Consider the following 25,959-nt stretch of genomic DNA (forward strand, 5'->3'; position numbering starts at 1 on the left):
GAACAACTCTGGGCATGGGCGCCAGAGCTGTCACAGAAAATTTGCTTCCCGAGTGTTCTTCCAACTTCCCTTCCTGAGCCCGCGTGAGCCACAGCGCAGCCCTTGGCTAGGTCTTCGCGTTTCCTGCTGCTGCAATCTGTAACTGGATTTTGGATTTTTTTTTTTTTAAACTGCAGTTCTGAGGATCTCAGTTCTTAGGAAAACTTTGCTGGTTCGGGGACTTTGAAAGCAGTCAATTTCCTTACCTCGGTGGCGGAGGCCCATTTTTCCTCCCCTCGGGCTGTACCGAGGCAAAGGCGGCAAAGAGAAGACGCAAACTGCTTGTGTTGGGGAGGAAGTGGAGGTTTGAGCCAAGTTGTCAGCATCCCTGGCCCACCCCCGGTCTGGCGCTCTCGGCTGGCACGTACATCATCTATTAACTGCTGTTCGTGGACGCAGTGCATGATATATTCATTTTTATCTTTAGTAAATTACAAATGGAATTCTCGGCGCGCTCGCGTCTGCCTGCTCCTACAGGGCTACCGAAAGGAGGCGGAGAGGAGGCTGTGGCCCGGATCCTGACCCTGATTGTATGAATAAGTAAGCAGGATGCGAGTGATTGGGTTAGATGCTGTGAAGATTTTTTTTTTTTTTTTCCAAGTTAGGAAAAGGGTAAAAAGACAGCCTGGGGGGGAAAGACAAACAGTGCATCCCCAAATCCTCCCACTTTCGCTCTTCTCGCAGTCTTGCTTTGCTGCTTCTGCGGCTTTTAAGGTCTGGCGGCAAAGGAATGTCTGCCCCCCACCCGCGACCGCGGACCCCACTTTCAGCTCAGACGCGCTGATGTGAAGACTGGTCTTGTCCTCCCAGAGCGGCACCGGGTCTAGGTGCGGGGTGCACGCGGGATCTGAGCCCGAGAACCTGAGCCTGGGGCAGCCGAGCCTTTGAGTTGCTGAAAGGACGGCCGCCGGGAGACAGCCTGGCCGCGCGCCCGCCCGGACCCGCTCCCTACCTGCCCCCGCCCGCCACCTCGCCCGCGCCGGGGGACAGGTCGCCCTGCCCTCTCTCCGCCCGGCGGCGCCCCATGTCCCCGGACACCTGAGCGCCCGCCGCGCCGAGGAGCCTTCCGCGGGGACAGGAACCGGTGCCCTTCTTCGAGAGGAAGATGGGGCTGGAGAGGCTTTTCCCGGGGATGCTCGCGTGGCTGGCGGCCACGGGGGTTGTCCTCTGCGCGGAACTGGGGGTCTGCGCTGGCCTCGACTATGACTACACTTTCGGTGGCTTCGGAGAGGATGAGGCGGAGGCGCTGGACTACAAGGACCCGTGCAAAGCCGGTGAGTGCCCTCTCGGGGCAGGGCGGCGGGGGCAAGGCTGGCGCTGGGAGGGCGCCGGGTCTCACCTGTCTCCTTCCCAACCCCTCCCGACCCCGAGGGGCCGCGCCGCCCCCGCAGCCGCAGCTCTGCGCCGGCGGGACTGGGTGCGGAGCGCGGTCTCCAAGTTCCGAACCTCCGGTAGTTCCTCCGCCCCACCCCCGCCCCGGCGCGGCGTGACGAGCTGCGGACGCAGCCGCTAGGGCTCCGAGCCCGGCGCCTGCGGCCCTGCGCTCCGCGGGCGGCGCCGCCCTGGTGCCCGGGCGGGCGGGCTTAGAGTCGGGACACCTTCGCCCCCTCTCGGCCAGGGTCCTGTGGGCGTTCCGGGCACAGAAGGCATGGGATGCCCTCGAAAGCTCCCGAGCTGGATGGATTTAAGCGCGCATTTGCCCATTTCAGGAAACCTTAAAAACACTCCCAAGTTGCCGTCCCATTCAAGCTTGTTTCTCTCTCCCTCAATCCGGGTCCTGCGGTGGGACGCGGACAGTCCGCCCGGCCCTCCTCCCGCAGCCTGAAGTCTGAGACACACGCCTTGTTCCCGGGCCCTGATCTGCTGAGTTGAGGCCGAGGTGACCCGGGGTTGGCGGACCGACCATTCTCTTGCGAGGAACGTGGTCACGAGGTTGCTGGGCCCGATTCGGTGAAAGTCTGTGAGCAGAAAGCACGTTTTGCCCCATCTCAAGAGGAAGGGGGAGGCAAAATCCCCAAAGCAGATTCAGTGCGGGTGGTCTGCATGTGACTCCACACCTCTTTTGACCTCTCTGGAGCCTGAAGTTAAGAAAGATGTATGCAAATGAAGGAAAATGCTGGAGATTATCTTAATTTGCACCTTTGATGGCACATTGTTCTAACAAGGAGAGTATGTTAATGACAAGCAGTATATGTGTTCAGGTATCAGATCTTTCTCAGTTCACTCTTCACGTTCTTCTTCAAAACCTGGAGTACCTTAGCAGAAACATGTCAGTCTGGAATTCTGGCTTCTGATTTAATTCAATTTTGCTTATGTTTCCTCATGACCTTTAACCCTCAGCCTATCCCACCAGAAGTTTCCTGGGCCTTCCTTGATGGTTTAGAGGACCAAGACACCTTTCGGCTGTGGTGGATTGCTAGAGGCTGGGCTGCCAGAACTCAGTACTATACATCTCCCTAAACCTACTTTTTATTGAGAAATTTGTTTTGAATAATGTTTGCAACTGGGTGAAAATTGAAAGTTTTCTTGATCTAGGTAAGGTAAAAATGAAGTATATTATTTCTGAAACTTGTCTAGGAAAACACCTATTCGCTGATGCTCTGTTGTGTGAAAGATTCAGCCAACTACCAGTATAAGAAAATCAGGGCTTATGATTGGTCTGATTTCAGGAAAATAAATGTAGTTTTCTATACATGTTAAAGTAAAAGCTTATGCTTTTAAAAATCATTAACTTAAAATATGAATATGCTGCTGCTGCTGCTAAGTCACTTCAGTCGTGTCCGACTCTGTGCGACCCTATAGACAGCAGCCCATCAGGCTCCCCCGTCCCTGGGATTCTCCAGGCGAGAACACTGGAGTGGGTTGCCATTTCCTTCTCCACTGCATGCATGCATGCTAAGTCGTTTCAGTCGTGTCCGACTCTGTGCGACCATATGGACAGCAGCCCTTCAGGCTCCTCTGTCCACGGGATTCTCCAGGCAAGAATACTGGAGTGGGTTGCCATTTCCTTCTCCAAAATATGAATATAAGACATGTCAAAAGTTAGCTAATTCATTTTCAGAAGTTCCATTGTTTCAGACTTAACTTTAGAAATTGCTCAGAAGAGTCTGTGAACCTGTGTTATTTTTGTCTAAAGAGTGTTTGAAGTTTTACAATTTACTTGTACTATGTGTATTGAAACATATCTCAAGCATAAATGTCCATTTTCCTCAGCACATAAACATTCAGGCAAGAAGGAAAAAAAACACTTTAAGAGTATTTACTATAAAAAAAAAAGAGTATTTACTTTTATTTTTCCTTTGCTGTTGCTGTTCAGTTGCTAAGTCGTGTCCAACTCTTTGTGACCCCTTGGACTGCAGCATGCCAGATTTCCCTGTTCTTCACTGTCTTCTGGAGTAAACTCATGTCTACTGAATCGATGATGCCGTCCAGTCATCTCATCCTCTGTCGCCCCCTTCTCCTCCTGCCCTCAATCCTTCCCAGCGTCAGGGTCTTTTCCAATGAACTGGGCTCTTCGCATCAGGTGGCCAAAGTGTTGGAGCTTCAGCTTCAACATCACTCCTTCCAATGAATATTCAGGGTTGAGATTGACTGGTTTGAGCTCCTTGGAGTCCAAGGGACTCACAAGAGTCTTCTCCAGCACCACAACTTGAAAGCATCAATTCTTCTATGCTCAGCCTTCTTTGTGGTCCAACTCACACATTTGTACATGACTACTGGAAAAACCAAAGCTTCGCCTCTACAGACCTTTTTCCGCAAAGTGATGTCTCTGCTTTTTAATACACTCTCAAGGTTTGTCATAGCTTTCCTTTCCAGGAGCAAGTATTTTTAATTTCATGGCTGCAGTCACTGTTTGCAGTGATTTTGGAGCCCAGGAAAAGAAAATCTGTCACTGTTTCCATTTTTTCACCATCTATTAGCCATGGAGTGATAAGACCGGTTGCTATGATCTTAGTTCTTTGCATATTGAGTTTTAGGCCAGCTTTTTCACTCGCTTCTTTCACCCTCAGCAAGAGGCTCTTTAGTTCCTCTTCTTCTTCCATTAGAGTGGTGTCATCTGCATATCTGAGGTTGTTGATTTTTCTCCTGGCAATCTTAATTCCAGTTTGTGAGTTATCCAGCCTGTCATTTTGCATGATGTACTCTGCATATAAGTTATATAAGCAGGGTCACAATATACAGCCTTGACATACTCCTGTCCCAATGAACCAATCCATTGTTTCTTTACTAATGGTTTATTTTTGAACAGAGCTGTTGAAGATAAAACAATAATAAAACCAAATTTCAATGGACTATGACTCTAACTTTATTTCTTCCCTATTTTTGTGTACAAGAGCTAAATCTATACGTGTGTGCAGTAAAAGAGAAATAAGAATGGTCCAAGTGGAAGACTGAGAAGTACAGCCACAATCTGAGATCACTTTTATAAATGATTACCGTTGCTTTTTTAACTTGGTGAAGTGAAAGGCTTTACTTCACTATCTTGGCTAAAGTGTAGCAAAATCTTAGTGCCTCCTTTTAGTACTATATAAGAGAAATAAAAGTAATAACAGGGGAAAATTCATAGTACATTGAAATCCCAGTCAAAGAAGGCCACTAAAATAAGAAAGATGAAGACAAATATGTGAACGATAACCAAAAAGCAAAAGGGGATGCTCTCCAGATTCCAGGGTACCTTTGATATACCCTTCCCCAAGAGGTGAGTGGAGGTATGGCCCACTGAAAAAAAGTGCCCTTCTCTTTAGAAAGAAACAAGGGTCCTAAGTTTCCTGAAACTATATGGTAGTTTGATGCCATAGTGATAGCATATCTTTATAGTTTCAGGGCATTTGAGTACCTAATTTCAGCTCAATACAACACTCCAAATGGTGGAATTTGTTAATGCCACCATTACCCAGGTAGAAAAATAGATGCTCTGTGAAGTCAAACAATTTATTAAGATTACCCAGAACTTGATTTCAAGCCTCCCGGCTGCAAAGTTCACTTGTTTTAAACAATTACACTCCATTCTTAATTGGCCTTTTGGAGGACTTCCGTGAAATGCAAAGAGTAGAAGTTTATCCAGGTTTATCTAAGTCTAGACTAGTAGAAATGCATTTGCTTTATCTGATATTAATGAAATGACTAAGAACATAGTTTCACTTTGCTAAATATAGTGAGAATATAAAGTCCTTGAGGACAGAGATCATAACTGATTTTTAATGTTTATCACAGGAATGGATTAACATTGTTAGATATCTGGAAAGTTCTCAATACCTCCTCATATCTATATATTATTAATTGATCTTTATCCCTCATCTACATCTCATTCTAATGATAAATTGTTATCCAAGAAGAAATATTCTTCACTGTAACTTGTTAGAGTTATGCCATTCTTAGTATATTTGTGAAGCAATATAATTTGTATACTTTTCAGAACTCTGATTTCAAGTTCATGAAACTATAGGACAGAAAGGAAGACTTTTGTTAATTTAACTTTGATTTAGAAATACATCTTTGATATACGTAAAAGTAGATAGGGGCTTCCCTGGTGGCTCAGTGGTAAAGAATCTGCTTGCCAATGCAGGAAAAACTGGTTTGATCCCTGGATCTAGAAGATTCTCAGGAGAAGTAAACGGCAACACACTCCAGTATTCTTGCCTGGGCAATCCCATAGATAGAGGAGGCTACAGTCCATGGGGTCCCAAAAGGGTTGGACTCGACTTAGGGACTAAATACAACAGAAGTAGGTAAGTCAGTGTATCACAGCCTCAGATGTATTTGTATAGCCAAATCTATTAGTCCAGAAAATAGATAATTCATCTCTCTATGTAAACAGACACAAAGATGCAGATAACTAAAAAGAATGTCTACCTTGCACATTAAGATGTCAGCACAATACATAGTCTTCTGAATTTGCACTCAGATGTATCTCACTTTCTCTAGTTCAGAAGGCTCCTGAGAGATGCTGGAAAGCTGATACTGCCGGAAGTCATTCTAGAACAGAGACTATTCATGGTTGTACTGTACTAATAGGTGTTAATCTGAGTGTCTGTGAGTATCTGTGAAGAGCCTGGGCAAATCTGGGGTGCAGATTAGTCTCTCATAGTTGTCTAGAGATTATCTGGAAAAGATTACATGAGAAACCAACTCTGTATTCTCTCTCTACCCTCTTCCTTCCTTCCTCCCTCCCTCCCTCCCTCCCCAACCGGCTCCATTCCTTCCTCCCTTTTCTCCTTTTGTATTTAAGGAGATGTCAGGAAATCACAGACAATTGAAAATATAATATCTAAAGAGGGAGACTGAAGAAATTAGAATTTTGAATGATGAGTGGAGGCTGATAAGACTAATTAAGAAGGGTATCTTTATCCTCTTAAACAAATGTGAACACTCTGAAAAAAAAGACTTTCCTACCTTTAATTTTCTGAGTAAATGGTTTCTTTTTCTTGAAAAAAATCCAAGCATGATTCAAGATCAGTGACTTGCAAGGTTGAATTTGTCTTTAGAGTGGCTTGTTTATTAGAAATAGGCTTATGGCATTGTAAAGGGTTATTCTTTTTTGCTTTTCTTCATAACCAGTGTTCTAGTATACTAATTCTAAGGGAAATTTTCATAAATTTATCATCTCTCAGTAAGATCTTATCACTTTTTTGGCTCTCAGTATTATACTTTCCAGCTTCCTTGGCAACCTCCTAAGTATGGCATTTTAGAATTTGATGTTCAACTCTGTGCCTACTTTAGTCCATCATAATATTAAATATCTAAACATGTATTTATTGCTTGGCATCACTTTAGGTGGCCAAACTCTCATGTTAAAAATGCATTTTATAGAGCTGCTTCTCTTAAACAGTCTCTTCTGTTTTACTTTTCATTCTTTGGGTCTTGATTTTTTTTTCTCCTCCTGCCTCTGTTGCCCACTCAGAAATGATCAAAATACAGTGTTTGCAAAAGGGATGGGTAAGAATTCTGTACAGTTGAATTCTATTCATCGTTTACCAGTAGTAGTTCTTTAGCCCTTGTCCTGAGGGCCACACTGATTTTTTTTTTTTTGTCTTTTTTCTTTTAGTCCACCAATGGCAGTTACTGATACTAGTTAGGAATAAGATAGATTATTTTTTCTTAAATATGTCCTCTCAGACTAATACAGCTCTAAAGCTCCTTTTTGTTTGCTTTTTACAGTCTCCTGAGATCTTCCCACTTTTTATCTCTGAAGAGACTAGTGTGCTTTACAAATTTAAATTTTAACTAGCATCCATTCTGTGAGGTAGTTTGTGTAACAATTCATGGAACCTTATGATTTCCATTCAAGTGGATGCTCTTTGAGGCTTCCTTTCTCTGTTCCGGCCTCCTTAGCCCATAGTGGAATGTTTAAAAGTGTGTAAGGTCCATTACTTTTACTCTTGCCCTCATAGTGGCCCATTTTTCTACAAATGTCTAATATGTACCGTATATAATTTCTTCTACAGAAACCATATAACCCCCCTTGTATATGTATGACTCCTATTTTGTATGTTGTAGCCACTTTCCCTGATTTGAAGTTTAGACCACTTTGCCTGTGACTCCAGCACCGTCTTTGCACCGTGAGGGTGTGGGTCTCGCTGAGAACCCGCAGGGCTGGGGGCGGGGGTGGGGGGGGGGTGGGGGGGGGGGTAGTGTCAAATGCTAGTGACTTACTGTCATTAATATGTATGCTTTTTCTTTTTAGACTATTACCTGTTGTTTCTAATAGCATATCAGCACATATGCTTAAAATGTTTAAAACTAGGACCTTCCCCAACCTTTTCTAAGAATACTTGGAAAAGATAGAAGCAAATAATCCATTTAAAATGCAGCCTTGCTCATCCTGCTGGGGCCATCTGGGTCCATGCTGGGACCATTCTGGGGAGGTGGAGGAAGGGGGTTGTTCCCCCCAAACTGTAGGGACACTCTCTCCTGCCACGGCATTTTCAGCCCACCAGATAGGCCTGGCTCAAGTGCCTGGCAAGATTCCTGGGGATGTGACATTTCCTATACTAGGGGAATTTTGAGGATTCTTACACTTCTTTCACATTCCAAGATATGGAATTAATTAATTGTGGACTTATCATTCCTAAATTAAGGAGAGAGAGTCCTCTCCCCAACCCTGGATACAATAGAGTGATTTAGCAATGTGAGTTCAGTGGTTTATTTCCTTTAGTTATCTATTAAAAAATGATATGAGAGGAACATTTTTTAAAAAAATACAGTGTCAAAGCTATGGAATGAATTGCATATAATGTGTTCTTTCTCAGAAATCAGAAACAGGTCTCGTTGCTTACTTATTTAGTTCTTGTTATCATTAGCCCTGAAAATGGGATATTGGCTACTAAATTTTGAGATATTGTGGGCTGGCTAATGGAATACTTGTTTTGTCAGTTCCTTACAAAATGCATGGTAATCCTGTCAAGCTACATTTGTATTAAGAAGTGTGGTAAATTAAGTGTTAATTGATATTCAGAAAGTGAGGCAATGAGGTGTTTGTCCTAATCAGCTCTTCTTCTGAAATTTACATTTATAGTTTAACCTAAAACATTTGTCATTGACCATATTAAAAAAAAAAATAAAAACTTCTCAAATGGCAATAGTTTTAAAAAGTTGAAACCATGATGATCAGAAGTGCTTCCAAATATAGTATTTTTTTCAAAACAAAATCTAATTTTATGTATTAATATGCTACTAAAGCATTCATCTTAATGTTTAAAAATGACATTTCAACAATTTCTAACACACTGCCCCATTTTACAAGTCAGGGAGTTATGGAGGTAAAGACACAAACCTTATATTTACTATCAGCATCTGTTGTCTTCTGTGTTGATGAGCTTCCTATGTTTAGTTTGTGTGGTGGGTGAGGGAAAGGTAGAATAGTTTTTGTGTTCCTTACATTCCTCACTTATGTTAAATTGTCAGCACTTGGATTTTGTGCCACAGGAGCAGCTCAAGCGGACCCTGGTTTGGCAGCTATGATGAGCAAACTCAGAGTTCTCCTTGGCCGTGAATGGATTTGGAATGTTTATTAAACAGCATTGGAATTACCTTGACATCAGTTCATTGGACTGACTATTCTGAAAGGATGGAGCTCCATCCCTCTCCCCGTGGTCTATCTGACCTAAGTGCCTCTAGTTGAAGTTTATAGTTTGTGTTTTGCACTCAGGTTATTGTGTTAATAAGTATCTTTCATTGCTTAAAAGTTAAACCTTTAAGATACCCCAGGGAAGAACATCAAACATGACTAGAAAAGAGCCAGATGGAGAAATTGCTAGAGAATAAATCCTTGGACCCTATTATACCTCACATATCTAGGAATTGCTTTCATGACTCATGTCAAAGTAACACAGCTCATATTTTTACATTGTAAAATGTCTCTTCTCTTCACCATATCCCTATCAATTAACATGATTGTTAACACTTTTGGACACATGAAGAAACGGAAACACAGAAGGATCCAGTGGCTGGGCTGTCATCCCATTGATAAATAGTGAGAACTTGGCCCTAGGTTTGGTATTTGATGCCTTTCCTCTTATGAATCCCTGGCTCTCCCGTCAGCACAAATGTATTAAGACTGACAATTGAAATGATGGTATTTGTGTCATGGTCGTTTATCCATGGTCATTTTTGTTCAGTGAGAATACATCTTGCCTTCAACATTCTTGCGTTTGATAAGTCACATACTATACTGTCAAAGTCAGGCCAATACTTTCAGTTGCGTGGAGTATTGGACAGATGCTACTCCCTTTCAAGAGAGTATTTTCTAAGTATAGAGTCACAAATGAAATACTCCAACTATGTAAAAGACAAATGAAAATGAATACGACTAATTCTAATAGAGATATATTTGAGTCAAAGTATTGTAGGGGAGAAAGTGCTATATGTTGCCCCAAGTATATAAATTGTGACAGCAGGCTTTCCATGTAGTTTAGGGGAGGAGTTGGATTTGACTAAATTCAGTTATTACTGTCTGGTTCTTGGCACAGGACCTGCGTTTTGTGTGGTACCATTAAATTGTTTCACACTTTAGATTGTTCTCTGAGTATTCATTGAACTCTTGCTTATGAGCCCATAAAGAATGTGAAGAACATCCTTTCAAATGCAGGCTGTTCAGGAAAGTGGTTTACAGTGTACTTTATGGAGGTAAACGATGTGTGAATGCTTTTGAGAAAACAAATATGCTGTGAGAAAGTACTTTATCTTTTCAAACTCAACTTGGCTAAAAGCCCTCAGGTCAAAAATCTGAAAGCTTTGAAGGCTCATAGGGTTAACTAAACGTGAAACTCCAGTCTGGTTTCCTAAGAGGAGGAAGTCAGTCACATTCAAAATACATACTATGTGCAATATTGACTGTATCATAATTCTTAGGAGGAAACAGATTGCTGTTAGCAAATTATCATGTTTTCTAGAAAGATTTTCTGCTTGTACCTTTTCTCTAACTAAGGAGTAAGAACAACACTGATAAAACTTTTTCTAAACCTAAGAATGAGGGGAAGTTTTCCTTTCATGTTTCTTTTTTAGTCCCAAGAGAAGAATGGAGTGTGGCCCGCAGGCAGTCATCAAGGGAAGAATAATTAGGATTTGCCATCTGGAATGGGTAACAGAAGTAATGACCTAAAAATCCAGGGCCTCGCATTGCAGTATGTTTCTATGGGCAGAAAGCCTGTGAGCAGTTTACTAGGGGTATAAGGGAACAAGGGTTAAATACAGAAGGAAGATACTGATTATAGCTAAATAGCCAGTGTGTTGCAGGATTTAAATGTTTACAAAAAGAAAAGACTTCTAGGATATGTGAGGGTGGAATGGAGCATCTTAAACGAAGCCATATGCTTCATAAGCAAGTGTCCCCTAATACCCTTGTCTCTGTATTGAGTGGTACCTGCAGCTTGGTTCACTATAGTAGCATGTGTTCTGTCACGCAGTAATAGCCAGAGTTTGAACCTAGAATTCTGGATTCCATGTATTGCCATGATGTTTCTTCCTTTTTCTTCTGTCTCTTCTTCTAACTCTTCCTTTCCTACTCCTCCTTCTTCTTCTTTTGGTATGAGTACATTTTTTCAACTTGGGGCTAGCTTCAAAAATTCTATTCTTTAAAAGACTTCAGGGCAGCCAGAATAGTGCATCTATTAAAAACTTGGACTTTGGAGTGACATGGACGTGAATTCTGATATTGTACCCACCACATAGTAACTGTGTGTGGCTTTTGGCAAGTTATTTAGCAGCTTTATATTTCAGTTTTCTGATTTATAAAATGGAAATGGCATTATAATTCTCATGGTAAGAATTAAATGAATGTGAAGTGAAAACCACTCTGGACCATAGTAAACTGTGTAATTTTTATTCATAGTTGCATAAATATGTAGGAGTAGAGAGTTTTTTTAAAAAATTGCAGCTGCATATGGGTAATAAGACAATCTTTATAAAAAACATTTGTGGGATAAAGTTCTTTTTTCTTGTCGTATATGAAAAATGTATTCATATCTCAAGTCCTCTAAACTTAAAATTGAGAGGTTAATACCCCACACAGACATTTTTCTTTGGTAAGGTATCAGAGATAAGCAATAGAAATAACTTTCATGCTTTGTTCTCCTGGCTATTTGCTCAGATGCTTAAAACACTCAATATGCTGATAATTTTAAATTTATTTTGCCTAATGTGTGAATAGAATCCTGGCTGTATAGTCCTTCAGTAATTTCTGGTTCAGGTTTCATTTGTCATGTGAATTAACTTAAAGAGCTTACATACTCACAACCCTATGTTTACACAGAACTAAGTTTACAGATGGTTCTAAGCTACAAATATTCATAAATTCACCAAAAGTTTATTGAACAGTTACTGTGAATACGTATAGAAATATGAAAAATGATGCAAAGACTCACTGACCTAGTGTAGTCTTAACTTTATCATTTGTAAGTAAATGATAGCTAATGTATAGTTTTTTATGTTTATTAATCATGTTTGTACATCAAAGTTATTTTAATTTACCATTTGAAAATGGATACTATTGTAAATTGTGATAATCAGAATATATATTCTTGTAAATTTTTCTTGGAATTTTCTATACTCATGATATATGAAGAATAAAACTTTGTGGAAAGCATAACAACTTTTAAGTAGCTTGCAGACTTTGTTATTTTCCAATGTGCTGGGATGGAATATAAGCTATTAGGTTGGTACCAAAGAGACATGGGTTTGATCCCTGGGCCGGGAAAATCCCGTGGAGTAGGGCACAGCAACCCACTCCAGGGTTCTTGCCTGGAGAATCCTATGGACAGGGGAGCCTAGTGGGCTACAGTCCATAGGATCACACAGATTCGAGCACATCTGAGGCGACTTAGCACAACACACACAGCACAAAAATAATTGCGGTGTCAGACCATGAATTTTAAGTCATTCTATCTAAGTTCAAACAAGCAAGCAAACAAACAAACAAACAAACAAAAAAAGAGCCTTCTTGATGAAAGTGAAAGAGGAGAGTGAAAAGTTGGCTTAAAACTCTACATTCAAAAAACTAAGATCATGGCATGCAGTCCCATCACTTCATGGCAAATAGATGGGAAAACAATGGAAACAGTGAGAGACTTTATTTTTCTGGGCTCCAGAATCACTGCGGATAGTGATTGCAACCAAGAAATTAAAAGACGCTTGCTCCTTGGAAGAAAAGCTATGACCAACCTAGACGTCATATTAAAAAGCAGAGATATTACTTTGCTGACAAAGCTCTGTCTAGTAAAAGCTATGGTTTTTCCATAGTCATGTATGGATGTGAGAGTTGGATGCCAAAGAATTGATGCTTTTGAACTGTGGTGTTGGAGAAGATTCTTGAGAGTCCCTTGGACTGCAAGGAGATCCAATCAATCAATTCTAAAAAATCAGTCCTGAATATTCATTGGAAGGACTGATGCTGAAGATGAAACTCCAATATTTTAGTCACCTGATGTGAAGAACTGAATCACTGGAAAAGACCATGATGCTGGGAAAGATTGAAGGCAGGAAGAGAAGGGGACACCAGAGGATTAGATGGTTGGATGGCATCACTGACTTGATGGACATGGGTTTGAGCAAGTTCCCGGAGTTGGTAATGGACAGGGAAGCTTGGTGTGCTGCAGTCCATGGGGTCGCAAAGAGTCAGACACGACTGAGTGACTGAACTGAACTGATGCTCAAACACATCTTTATTAATTGAAATAGGAACAATTACAATCAACACATTTTTGCCAATGAGAAATGTGTTTGTTTATTCCTGTAGCATAAAAATCCATGCTTCAGGATTTGACAAACTCTTGGAAGTCATGTTCTGCCTCCTGCTGGTTGTGGAAGCTTTTTACCTGCAGAAAGTTGTCAAGATGCTTGACAAAGTGATATTCAGTTGGTGAGAGGTCAGGTGAATATGGCGGATGAGGCAAAACTTTGTAGCACAATTTGTTCAGCTTTGGAAGCATTGGTTGGAAAACGTCTGATCAGTTGTCATGGAGAAGAATTGGGCTCATTCTGTTGACCAATGCCAGCTTCAGGCATTGCAGTTTTTGGTGCATCTCGACTTACTGTTCATACTTCTCAGATGTAATGGTCTCACCAGGATTCAGAAAGCTGTAGTGGATCAGGGGGCAGCAGACCACCAACCAGTAACCATGACCTTTTTTTGGTGCAAGTTTGGTTTTGGGAAGTGCTTTGGAGCTTCTTTACCATCTAATCCACCAGGGAAGCAGAGAAAATTAAAACAAACAAACAAAACATAGTCACTCAGTCATGTCCAACTCTATGCAGCCCCGTGGTCTGTAGTCTGCCAGGCTCCTCTGTCTGTGGAATTCTCCAGGCAAGAATACTGGAGTGGGTAGCCATTCCCTTCTCCAGGGATCTTCCTGACCCAGGGCTTCCTGACCAGAGTTTGATCCTTGGGTTGGGAAGATCCCCTGAAGAAGAGACTGGTCACCCACTCCAGTTTTCTTGCCTGGAGAATTCCACAGACAGAGGAGCCTGGCTGTCTACAGTCCATGGTGACAAAGAGTCAGACAAAACTGAGTGACTAGCACACTTTAGAGTGTCTTCTTGGTCCAACCCCTGAGATGGTCATCACTGGTGGTCATATAAAATCCACTCTTTGTCACACATCACAATCAGATTGAGAAATGGTTTGTTGTTATTGCATTAAATAAGAGAATAGGACATTTCAAAATGACAGTTTTTTGATTTGTGGTCAGCTCATGAGGCAACCACTTATCGAGCTTCTTCACCTTTCCAAGTTGCTTCAAATGCCATATGATCATAGATAGTCAAAGTTGCATTCTTCTGCAACTTCTCAAGTAGTTGTAAGAAGATCAGCTTTGATGATTGCTCTCAATTGGTCGTTGTCAATTTTGAATGGCCAACTATTAAGCTCCTTATCTTCAAGGGTCTCATCTTCTTTGCAGAACTTCTTGAACCACCACTGCACTGTACGTTCATTAGCAGTTCCTGGGCCAAATGCGTTGTTGATGTTGTGAGTTGTCTTCATTGCTTTATGATCCGTTTTGAATTTGAATAAAAAATTGCTTGAATTTTCTTTTTGTCTAACATCATTTCTACAGTCTAATATAAATATAAAATAAATAGCAAATAATAAGCCATTAGCAGAAAAACATAAAGTGAGAAATGCACATTAAAATGATGTATAACATAACCACATTTATTTAAGACTATATCCTTCCATCAAGTGGGAAAATTCAACAATGTAAAACCACATTTACTTTTATACCAACCTAATATTATTAGGAAGCAATCATGCTTTTCATTTACTCTTTTCTCAAATATCTTGATTTAGTTGATTTTCAACTTTTTTTGGTCATATTTTCCCACATTAGCTACCAGAGTACATTTCTCTCCCCACACTATATCCTTATTCTTAAATACATTGAAAGGTTATGTCGTTAACTTTGTTTACAAATTAGGAGAAGCAAAAACAAATGATAAAATAGATAACATAAATACATAGTCTTTTTGCACTATTCTACTGTGATTTCAAAAAGCAAATGTATGTTTTACTTTCCTTTCTTAATTATATGTGAGTAATGGTATGGCAATTGGAAAGCAAATGGACTGGTAAACAAGAAATGTAATTTCTATCATTGGTTCTGCTGTTGCATTTTTGGTAAACTTGAGGACTTCCCTTGATTTTCCTTGCCCTCAGTCTCTGAGAATTAGAAACTCCAAGCCTGCTCAAGTGCAAGAGCTTATGGAATCCTGGTGTCTTTGACATCAGAGCAAGAGCTCCTTTTATTCCAGGAAGTCACAGAAGCGATAACCCACACTGTACACGGAGAGGAAAGAAGATTTTGCACCTCTTCAGTGGTCGGTCTTGATAAAGCCTGAGGTTTCTCATGGTTCCAACCAATTCATGGCGGCCACCAGGTTGCAGCTGTGATAGGCTGTGCAGTTCACTGACTTTGACTTAACTTTGCCAAAATTAGGGTTGGAATCAATTTATTAATAATTTCCCTCTCTCTTTTCCAATCTCAATCAATCAGTAAAAATCTGCCAAAACAGTGACAAGTTATATGGGCATCACATAAATACTTACCAAAGCATGTTAATCTCACATAAGCATCAGAATTGAGTGTTGTTCAGGCAGATTTTGTGTGTCGGATGAGCAGAACAAGGTCAGTGGATGGGAAAAGTCCAATTTATTCAAGTTTGAGGTCAGTATTAATAATCGAAAGAGCAAGAAATTTAGGCAAGGAAATGTCAGGAAAGTTTTTATGGCTTTAAGCATTTTACTGAATACATGACACATTAAGATATACATTCTATTAATCACTTATGTCTATCCTTGAAAACATTCTGCTTGGCATAAGAGCATGATGCTAATTATCTTAACAAAATTCAACTTCATAAACTTCCAATTTACTGAATTGTCTAGTAAGGAAGTATTCTTTTCATCATAAGTTAGCTTATTTTGTGCATCGTTTGTTCATGTTTGACTGTGATGGGCCTCCATTTCTGTGGGGGTTACTCCCAGCTGTGGTGCACGGCTTCTCACGGTGGTGGCTTCCGCTCTTATGGAGCTTGGGCTCCAGGGTATGTGGGCTTCAGCAGCTGTGGTTCACAGGCCTGGTTTCCTCATGGCATGTGGAATCTTCCCAGGCCAAGGACTGATTCCATATCCCCTGCAGTGGCAGGTAGATACTTTACTACTGGACAATCAGAGAGGTCCCTATGTATAGGTTTTGTTTTTCTTTTTTTTCCCCAATAAGGGGTTTCAAATTTTCAACCAAGTCTTTACCAAAGGAAGCGTGCATTCTTGAACTTTTATAATAGTAAATAATGAAATGATAGAAATTAATAACATGAATCTAGGTAATGACATTTAAAGAGCACTGGATATTGTGTCAGGAGACCTAGACATAAGTCTTAGCTCTTCTCTGTTTAAGTGTGTTATCTTGGTCTACTTACTGAACATCTCTGAACTTAAATTCTCTCAGTTGTAACATGGGAGTAGTGATACTTAGTCCATAAAACATGATAGGATAAAATGCACACGGTCTTGGTAAGCTCTGATGCCCTACACGGATGTAAGTTAACACAACGAGTATTCTGCACCTGATATGTCCCAAGAAGATGCTTGGGGTACATAGGTAAGATGTTTTCCCTTACTCTAAGAGTTTCATTATCTTCCAGAAAAAAAGCAACATATGTTTCAGTTATCAGTATGGAAGTGTGATAAAACAAAGTACTGCAAACAAAATACTGTGTGGTATTCTGTTACTCTGTGGTAACACAGAGGATAGAATTAATTATGTTTGGAATAGAGAAAGCTTGTAAGGGAAGGTGGCATTTGAGCTGAATCTTGAAGCGTCATAGTATTTTTTCCTGGAGAAAATGTGCAAAACTTTAGAGTCAAATAACTAAAATAAAAACAAATTGTAAAGACTCATTGACTTTTATAAAAGTATAGGAAATGGTAAATAATCTACTGTGGGCAGATGACAAGGTATGTAAGGGTTTGGGCTATGACAAGAAATGATTTTGTTAGGTGCAATGTTTAATGCCTAGCTGAGGGTGTGAATTTGATCCTCTTGGCAGTGGGAAGGGGAAGTTTAAAACAGGTCATTGGGTTGATAACAGCCATATTTTATAAAAAAAAAAAGTGAGGATGTGAAAGATGGTCTGATATATTTGCTATAGAAAGTAAGGAGCAAATAGGAAACTTGTTAGAGGAAAGGTAGAGGCAGATGAATGCATGAGGAAGTTGTGGTACATATACACAATGGAATATTACTCAGCTATAAAAAGGAATGCATTTGAGTCAGTTCTAATGGGGTGGATGGATCTAGAGCCTATTATACAGAGTGAAGTAAATAGAAAGAGAAAGACAAATATCATATATTAATGCATTTATATGGAATCTGGAAAGATACTACTGACAATCCTATGTGCAGGGCAGCAAAGGAGACACAGATATAAAGAACAGATTTTTGGACACAGTGGAAGAAGGAGAAGGTGGGATGATTTGAGAGAATAACATTGAAACATATACATATATATACGTGTGTGTGTATATATATATAAAACAGATAGCCAGTTGGAGTGTGATGTATGACACAGGAACCCAAAGCTGGTGACAACCTGGAAGGATGGGGTGGGGAGGGAGGTGTAAGGTGGGTTCAGGAGGAAGGAGTCACACGTATGCCTATGGCCAATCCATATTGGTGTGTGGCAGAGGCCATCACAACGCTGTAAAGTAATTATCCTCCAATTTAAATTAAATAAAAGAGTAGAAGGATAAGTGCTTGCATCTGCACTGTGTCAGCAGTTGTAGAAAAAGAGGAGTTCTATTTAAAAGACCAGGCAGTAACTGGATGGCCTTGGGGTGGAGGTCGGGAGATATAGAAGAAAAGGAACAGTCCAAGATGATGTCTTCATGGCTGCCTACTGAGTGGTGTGAGAAACTGGTGCAGACAAACCAAGGATGAAACAGGATGAAAAGTATACTTGTGATTTTTGTAAAGCAAAGCAAGTTTGACTCTCTGTGAGTTGCACAAAATATTTGATGTTATGCAAATCTTGGCATGCTTTTGTTCTTCAGGAGTAGATTGGGCTTTTGTAATCTATATTAACTTTGAAATCAACTCATCATGTCCCACTGTATAGATTTAAGTTAGAATTGCATTGAATCTATGGGTTACTTTACAGAGAATTATTTTATGATAGTGAGTCTTCTAATTCATGAACATGGTATGTATCTGAATTTTGGGGCCTTCTTTAAAACTGTTTTAATATTTTTATCTCTAAAGCTTTTTCTGCACATTTTGATAGATTTACTTGTATGTATTTTCTATTTTTGATGACATTTTGATGTACCATTTTATAAAATTTCTCTTTTAAGTCATTTGATGTTGTTGTGTATAAATCTATTTGATCTTTGATATAGTTACTTTTTGTCCATAATCTTTTCCAATCTCTCATTAATTGTAATAATTTATTGTATATTTTTCACATAAGTAATCAAACCATCTGCAATGAAAATATAGTTTTGTTTTTTCATGTGTAAGTCCTTGCATTTAGTTTCATCTTGCCTTATGTGCTGATATCTTCCAGTGGTGCCTAGAAGTTAACTGAGGACTGGCTTACTCTGTTCTCAGTTTTAAAGAGAATGATTAAAATTATTTATCAATTATGCTACTTGGTGTCTATTTTACAGATAGATGCTGTTTAATCAGATTAAGTAATTCTGCCTTTCCTGAGATGATATAATTATCTTTATTTCACCTTTTCAGTTCAGCACAGCTTAGTTCAGTTCAGTTGCTCAATCGGGTCTGAATCTTTACAGCCCCATGAACTGCAGCACACCAGGCCTTCCTGTCCATCACCAACTCACGGAGCTTACCCAACTCATGTCCATTGAATCGGTGATGCCATCCAACCATCTCATCCTCTGTCATCCCCTTCTCCTCCTGCCCTCAATCTTTCCCAGCATCAGGGTCTTTTCAAATGAGTCAGTTCTTTGCATCAGGTAGCCAAAGTATTGGATCTCCTTTCAGTCCAAGGGACTCTCAAGAGTCTTCTCCAGCACCACAGTTCAAAAGCATCAATTCTTCGGCATTCAGCTTTCTTTATAGTCCAACTTTCACATCTATACATGACCATTGGAAAAACCATAGCCTTGACTAGGTGGACCTTTGTTGACAAAGCAATGTCTCTGCTTCTTAATGTGCTGTCTATGTTGGTCATAACTTTTCTTCCAAGGAGTAAGTGTCTTTTAATTTCATGGCTGCAATCACCATCTGCAGTAATTTTGGAGTCCAGAAAAATAAAGTCAGCCACTGTTTCCACTGTTTCTCCGTCTATTTGCCATGAAGTGATGGGACCAGATGCCATGAGCTTAGTATTCTGAATGTTGAGCTTTAAAACAACTTTTTCACTCTTCTCTTTCACTTTCATCAAGAGACATTTTAGTTCCTCTTCACTTTATGCCATAAGGGTGGTGTCATCTGCATATCTGAGATTGTTGATACTTCTCCCTGAAACCTTGATTCCAGCTTGTGCTTCTTCCAGCCCAGCGTTTCTCATGATGTACTCTGCATATAATTTAAATAAGCAGGGTGATAATATACAGCCTTGACATACTCCCTTTCCGATTTGGAACCAGTCTGTTTTTCTATGTCCACTTCTAACTGTTGCTTCCTGACCTGCAAATAGGTTTCTCAAGAGGTGGGTCAGGTGGTCTGGTATTCCCATCGCTTTCAGAATTTTCCACAGTTTATTGTGATCCACACAGTCAAAGGCTTCAGCATAGTCAATAAAGCAGAAATAGATGTTTTTCTGGAGCTCTCTTGCTTTTTCGATGATCCAGCAGATGTTGGCAGTTTGATCTCTGGTTCCTCTGCCTTTTCTAAAACAAGCTTGAACATCTGGAAGTTCATGGTTCACGTATTGCTGAAGCCTGGCTTGGAGAATTTTGAGCATTACTTTGCTAGTGTGTGAGATGAGTGCAATTGTGCACTAGTTTGAGCATTTTTTGGCATTGCCTTCCTTAGGGATTAGAATAAAAACTGACCTTTTCCAGTCCTGTGGCCACTGATGAGTTTTCCAAATTTGCTGGCATATTGAGTGCATCACTTTCACAGCATCATCTTTCAGGATTTGAAATAGCTCAACTGGAATTCCATCACATCCAATAGCTTTGTTCATAGTGATGCTTCCTAAGGCCCATTTGACTTCACATTCCAGGATATCTGGCTCTAGGTGAGTGATCACACCATTGTGATTATCTGGGTCATGAAGATCTTTTTTGTACAGTTCTTCTGTGTATTCTTGCCACCTGTTCTTAAAATCTTCTGCTTCTGTTAGGGCCCTACCTTTAGCATAACTGGTCTACTAATATTAACTGACTTTGTATTTTGGGGATGAACCCTATTGAACACAATCTATTATTATTCTTATATCCCTATATTCAGTTTATCAATGAGTAGTTTGAAATTTTTGTTCTTATGTTCAATAGTTACGTTGGCCTGAATTTTTCTTCTTTTAGTGTTCTTGTTGGGGTTTGTGCCTTATAAACACTCTGGAATAATTTGTGGGATTGGAGTTATTTTTTCCTTTAATGAATCGAAAGATTTTTTTGTTTCTGTGGAGTATCTGGGAGTAGTAACAGTTTTGAACAAGTTTAAAATTTTCTGCTTAAGATTATTGGACCACCATGGTAATATAAATTTATAATGCAGAGCTACTTTAGAGAAAATTTTTGCTTATGAGACTTCAGAGGATATTAACTTTTCTCCCTTCTACTTAGGTTTAAGCTTTCTGAAAATAAGTTTTTGTGAAATTGCCTGTGGTGGTATGAATCCCAAATTTGGGAATCTCAGATTTTTTGAGGGGTTATTCTATTATACTTCCCAGTTTGCATGGACCTTGGATTATGTCTTCTGTTCTCTGAGCCCTGCATGACAACAAATTTAGTAGCCATGTCAACCTGGTGGCACATGCCCTAAGTTGAAGACTGGTTTTATTTAGACTCCTGCCTATCTGTCTAGATTCCTGCCTTTGCTTGGCCGTGAAAATGCTTTACTCATGCTTTCACAGGTTTAGGGAGATTTTGAAAAGCATTTTATCTAGAATTTTTAGTTATGTAGGAAGTTCAGTCCTACAGTACCTAGTCTGTCATTTTGGCAGAACCAGCAGTCTTTAAAACAGACTTTAAATGTCAAAAAGAACTATAAAGTGTTAAATGTCATCAGGACCTTTTCTTCTAGATCTTAAAAATTATGATTAAATGACTTTATTTAAAACATTTATCATCATTTATTAAGTATAAACATAGGTATTCTAGAGGAATATATGATATACCTAATTTTGGTAGTTTCATACTGATTGAGCCACAATTTGTTTTAGCTGACTTTTCAGGATAACTATGCATGAGAACTCCAGAAGCTTCATGAATTTTATGTGAAGACTTTATTGTAAATGGAAGCATTTTTATACTCTTCACTTGAAGGGATTCAAGTCAGATTTCATAGGGAGAAGAACATACATGTGTAACTTAAACTAGCTGTTGTGATTTGTAAGTGAAAAATACACTGCTTGAATGAAGCAGAAAACAAGTTACCTGTACTGACTTGTTGCCTGTAGGCAAATTTGATTACTCTAACCTTGTAGAAAGAGGTAGGATTCTGTTTTTCTTAAACTTCCCAAGAAGGTAGATTGGGAATATGTTTCTACATCTTTTGCTATTTAATCCATGTGTTTTATTAATTTTGAAACAGTAGAGAAGCAACCCACCATCATTCAATATCTTCAATTTTTTTAAAAATTAAGTTTTTCTCTTTTCCTTTTTTATTTAAAATAAGAATGATTTATCTAACCTCTTCTCACATGACTATTCAAACTTTTAATAATACCACTTTAACTTCAATTAACATTTACATTCAGTCAAAAGTTTCTATATTACCTTTTAGTAACAGGACCTCAAAGGAAATCTTGTTCTTTAAGTTATAGAAATATAACTCTGAATGTGCTTTTAGAAGCTATAACCCCAAATTCCTCATATTTGAGGTACTGTAAGGATATTTTGAAGTCCTAACCAACCCCAGTTATCATACTCAGCTTATTTTGGAGCCGATTATGCAAAGAGATGGAGCTGGTGGTGGTGGTGAGTTGTGTATGTGAATAGAGGTGGTTAGAAAGGTCACTGCCATACAGTCTGTCAGTCACTGATTCATATGGTTTCCTGAAAACATGCCCTAAATGACCTCTTTGAATTAAGCACTGCTCTCTCTATGCCTCTTTTAAAGCACAAATACTCTTTGCTGGGTAAACGTTCAGTCACTGACATGAAAATTATTAACGTGAGTGATCATAAACATACTAGGAACATAGAAAGTAAGAAGGTGGAGAAAGTAGCTCTGAGGACAACCCTAGCCTATTTCATCAGTTGGCTTTGGCTAACTCCTAGTCTAGGACTCCAGGGACTCTCTTGCTGTTGAAATTTTTGCTTTCCTTATATTTGTGTCTCTGCATTATGTTCAGTCATTCTTAGTCAGTCTTAATCTGGGCTGTGGTTGTAGAGACTTTTCTTTTCTAAATGAAAAATTTCTACCTCACTTTAGGAGATTACATCTTTAAAACAGTAGCCATTTCCTTCAACTTCATTCTTGCTAATAACTCCAAATTACATTTGTCAGTTTGAATCATTAGTGAGTATGTATGCTCATACTAAGCTTTTGAATGAGACTATCACTTGAATACGGAGAAGGCAATGGCACCCACTCCAGTAGTCTTGCCTGGAAAATCCCATGGACGGAGGAGCCTGGTAGGCTGCAGTCCATGGGGTCACAAAGAGTCGGACACGACTGAGCGACTTCACTTTCACTTTTCACTTTCATGATTGGAGAAGGAAATGGCAACCGACTCCAATGTTCTTGCCTGGAGAATCCCAGGGATGGCAGAGCCTGGTGGGCTGCGGTCTATGGGGTTGCACAGACTCGGACACGACTGATGCGACGCAGCAGCAGCAGCAGCAGCAATAGCAGCATCACTTGAATAAACAGGGTGACAATATACAGCCTTGTCATACACCTTTCCCAATTTTGAACCAGTCAGTCATTCCATGTAAGGTTCTGTTACTTTCTTGACCCACATACAGGTTTCTCAGGAGACATGTAAGGTGATCTGATGTTTTTATTTCTTTAAGAATTTTCCATAGTTTGCTGTGATCCACATAACCAAAGGCTTTTGTGCAGTCAATGAAGCAGAAGTAGATTTTTTTTTTGTAATTCCCTTCCTTTCCCTATGATCCAATGAGTATTTTCAATTTGATCTCTCGTTCCTCTGCCTTTTCTAAACCCAGCTTGCACATCTGGAAGTCCTTGGTTCATGTACTGCTGAAGCATAGATAGACGGATCTTAAATATAAACTTACTAGCATGCAAAATGAGCACAACTGTACAGTAGTTTGAGCATTCTTTGGCACTGCCCTTCTTTGGGATTGGAATGAAATCTGACCATTTCCAGTACTATGGGCACTGTTGAGTTTATCAAATTTGCTAGTATATTGAGTGCAGCACTTTCACAGCATCATCTTTTAGGATTTGAAATAGCTCAGCTGGAATTTCATCACCTCCAGTAGCTTTGTTCCTACAAATGCTTCCTAAGACCCAGTTGACTTCACACCCTGGGATGTCTGGCTCTAGGTGAGTGACCATACCATTGTGGTTATATGGGTCATTAAGACCTTTTTTGTATAGTTCTTCTGTATATTCTTCTTATTGTTTCCCTAGTGGCTCAGATGGGAAAGCATCTGCCTGCAATGTGGGAGACCTGGGTTAGATCCCTGGGTCGGGAAGATCCCTTGCAGAAGAAACTGACAAAACACTCCAGTGCTCTTGCTCTTTCCAGTGCTCTGGAAAATCCCATGGGCAGAGGAGCCTGTAGGTTACAAGCCCATGGGGTCACAAAGAGTCAAACATGAGTGAGAGACTTCACTTTCCTTTCCTTTTTCTGTATATTCTTGCCACCTCTTCTTAATCTCTTCTATTAGGTCCTTACAGTTTCTGTCATTTATCATGCCCTTCTTTGCATGAAATGTTACCTTGATATCTCTAACTTTCTTGAAGTGATCTTTAGTCTTTCCCAGTCTATTGTTTTTCTCTACTTCATTGCATCGTTCATTGAAGAAGGCCTTCTTATGTCCTTGCTATTCTCTGGAACTCTGCATTCAGTTGCATTCCCTTCCTCATTTGCTTTTTTCTTCTCTTCTTTCCTCAGTCATTTGTAAATCCTCCTCAGACAACCATTTCACCTTCTTGCATTTATTTTTCTTGGGGATGGTTTTGGTCATCACCTCTTATTCATTGTTATGAACCTCTCTCCATAGTTCTTCAGATACTCTATCAGATCTAATCTCTTTAATCTATTCATCATCTCCACTGTATAATCATAAGGAATTTGATTTAGGTCATACTTGAATGGTCTAGTGCTTTCCCCTACTTTCTTCAATTTAAGTCTGAATTTTGCAATAAAGAGTTCATGATCTGAGCCACAGTCAGCTCCTGATTTTGTTTTTGCTAACTATATAGAACTTTTCCATCTTCAACTGCAAAGATTATTCAATTTGATTATATATGTAGAAGCATCTGTTTATGTTGTTAGAAAATGGTGTTTACTATGAACACTGTGTTCTCTTGACAAAACTCTGTTAGCCTTTGCCCTGCTTCATTTTGTACTCCAAGGCCAAAATTGTCTCTTACTTCAGGTATCTCTTGACTTCCTATGTTTTATTCCAATCCCCCATGATGAAGAGGACATCTTTTTGTTGTTAGTTCTAGAAGGTCTTGTTGCTTTATTTAACATATAAGTGGAATACATCACATGAAATGCTGGGCTGAATGAATCACAAGCTGGAATCAAGAGTTGCTGGAAGAAATATCAACAGCCTCAGATATGAAGATGATACTACTTTAATGGTAGAAAGTGAAGAAGAACTGAAGAGTCTCTTGATGAAAGTGAAAGAAGAGAGTGAAAAAGTTGGCTTAAAGCTCAACATTCAGAAAACTAAGATCATGGCATCTGGTCCCATCACTTCATGGCAAATAGATGGGGAAACAATGGAAACCGTGGCTGGCTTTATTTTTCTGGATTCCAAAATCAGTGCAGATGGTGACTGTAGCCATGAAATTAAAAGATGTTTACTCCTTGGAAGGAAAGTTATGACCAACCTATACAGCATATTGAAAAGCAGAGACATTGCTTTGTCCAAAAAGGTCTGTCTAGTCAAGGCTATGGTTTTTCCAGTGGTCATGTATGGATGTGAGTGTTGGACTGTGATGACAGCTGAGTGTGCAAAAATTGATGCTTTTGAATTTTGGTGTTGGAGAAGACTGTTAAGAGTCCTTTGAACTGCAAGGAGATCCAACCAGTCCATCCTGAAGGAGATCAGTCCTGGGTGTTCATTGGAAGGACTAATGCTGAAGATGAAACTCCAATACTTTGGCTACCTGATGCAAAGAGCTGACTCATTTGAAAAACCCCTGATGATTGGAAAGATTGAGGGCAGGGGGAGAAGGGGATGACAGAGGATGAGATGCTTGGATGGCATCACCAACTCAATGGACATGGGTTTGGGTGGACTCTGGGAATTGGTGATGGACAGGGAGGCCAGGCGTGCTATGGTCCATGGGGTCGCAAAGAGTTGGACATGACTGAGTGACTGAACTGGACTGAAGTGGAAGCAGTGACAGATTTTACTTTCTTGGGCTCAAGAATCACTTGGACAGTGACTGCAGCCATGAAATTAAAAGACACTTCCTTCTTTGAAGGAAAGCTATGGAAAAATCTAGACAGTGTAATAAAAAGCAGAGACATCACTTTGCTGACAAAAGTCTGTATAGTCAGAGCTATGGTTTTCCAGTAGTCATGTATGGATATGAGATTTGGGCCATAAAAAAAGGCTAAGCATCAAAGACTTGA

The 25,959-nt window shown here is 40.0% G+C and overlaps 1 protein-coding gene across 2 annotated transcripts in view; it reads left to right on the forward strand.

Annotated features, from left to right (window-relative positions):
• The first annotated feature begins 208 nt into the window (after nucleotides 1-208).
• Nucleotides 209-25,959, forward strand: part of TLL1 (tolloid like 1) — a 336,773-nt gene continuing 311,022 nt past the window's right edge. Inside the window, exon 1 of one of the 2 annotated variants that reach the window (XM_070474697.1) lies at nucleotides 209-1,313. In XM_070474697.1, coding sequence (XP_070330798.1) covers nucleotides 1,145-1,313 — 169 coding nt within the window. In that variant the 5' untranslated portion in view covers nucleotides 209-1,144. The remainder of the gene's footprint in view (nucleotides 1,314-25,959) is intronic. The other variant, XM_070474695.1, reaches the window with a different exon arrangement.

This window comes from Odocoileus virginianus, chromosome 12 (genome assembly GCF_023699985.2).
Source record: "Odocoileus virginianus isolate 20LAN1187 ecotype Illinois chromosome 12, Ovbor_1.2, whole genome shotgun sequence".
Classification (NCBI taxonomy): Eukaryota; Metazoa; Chordata; class Mammalia; order Artiodactyla; family Cervidae; genus Odocoileus; species Odocoileus virginianus.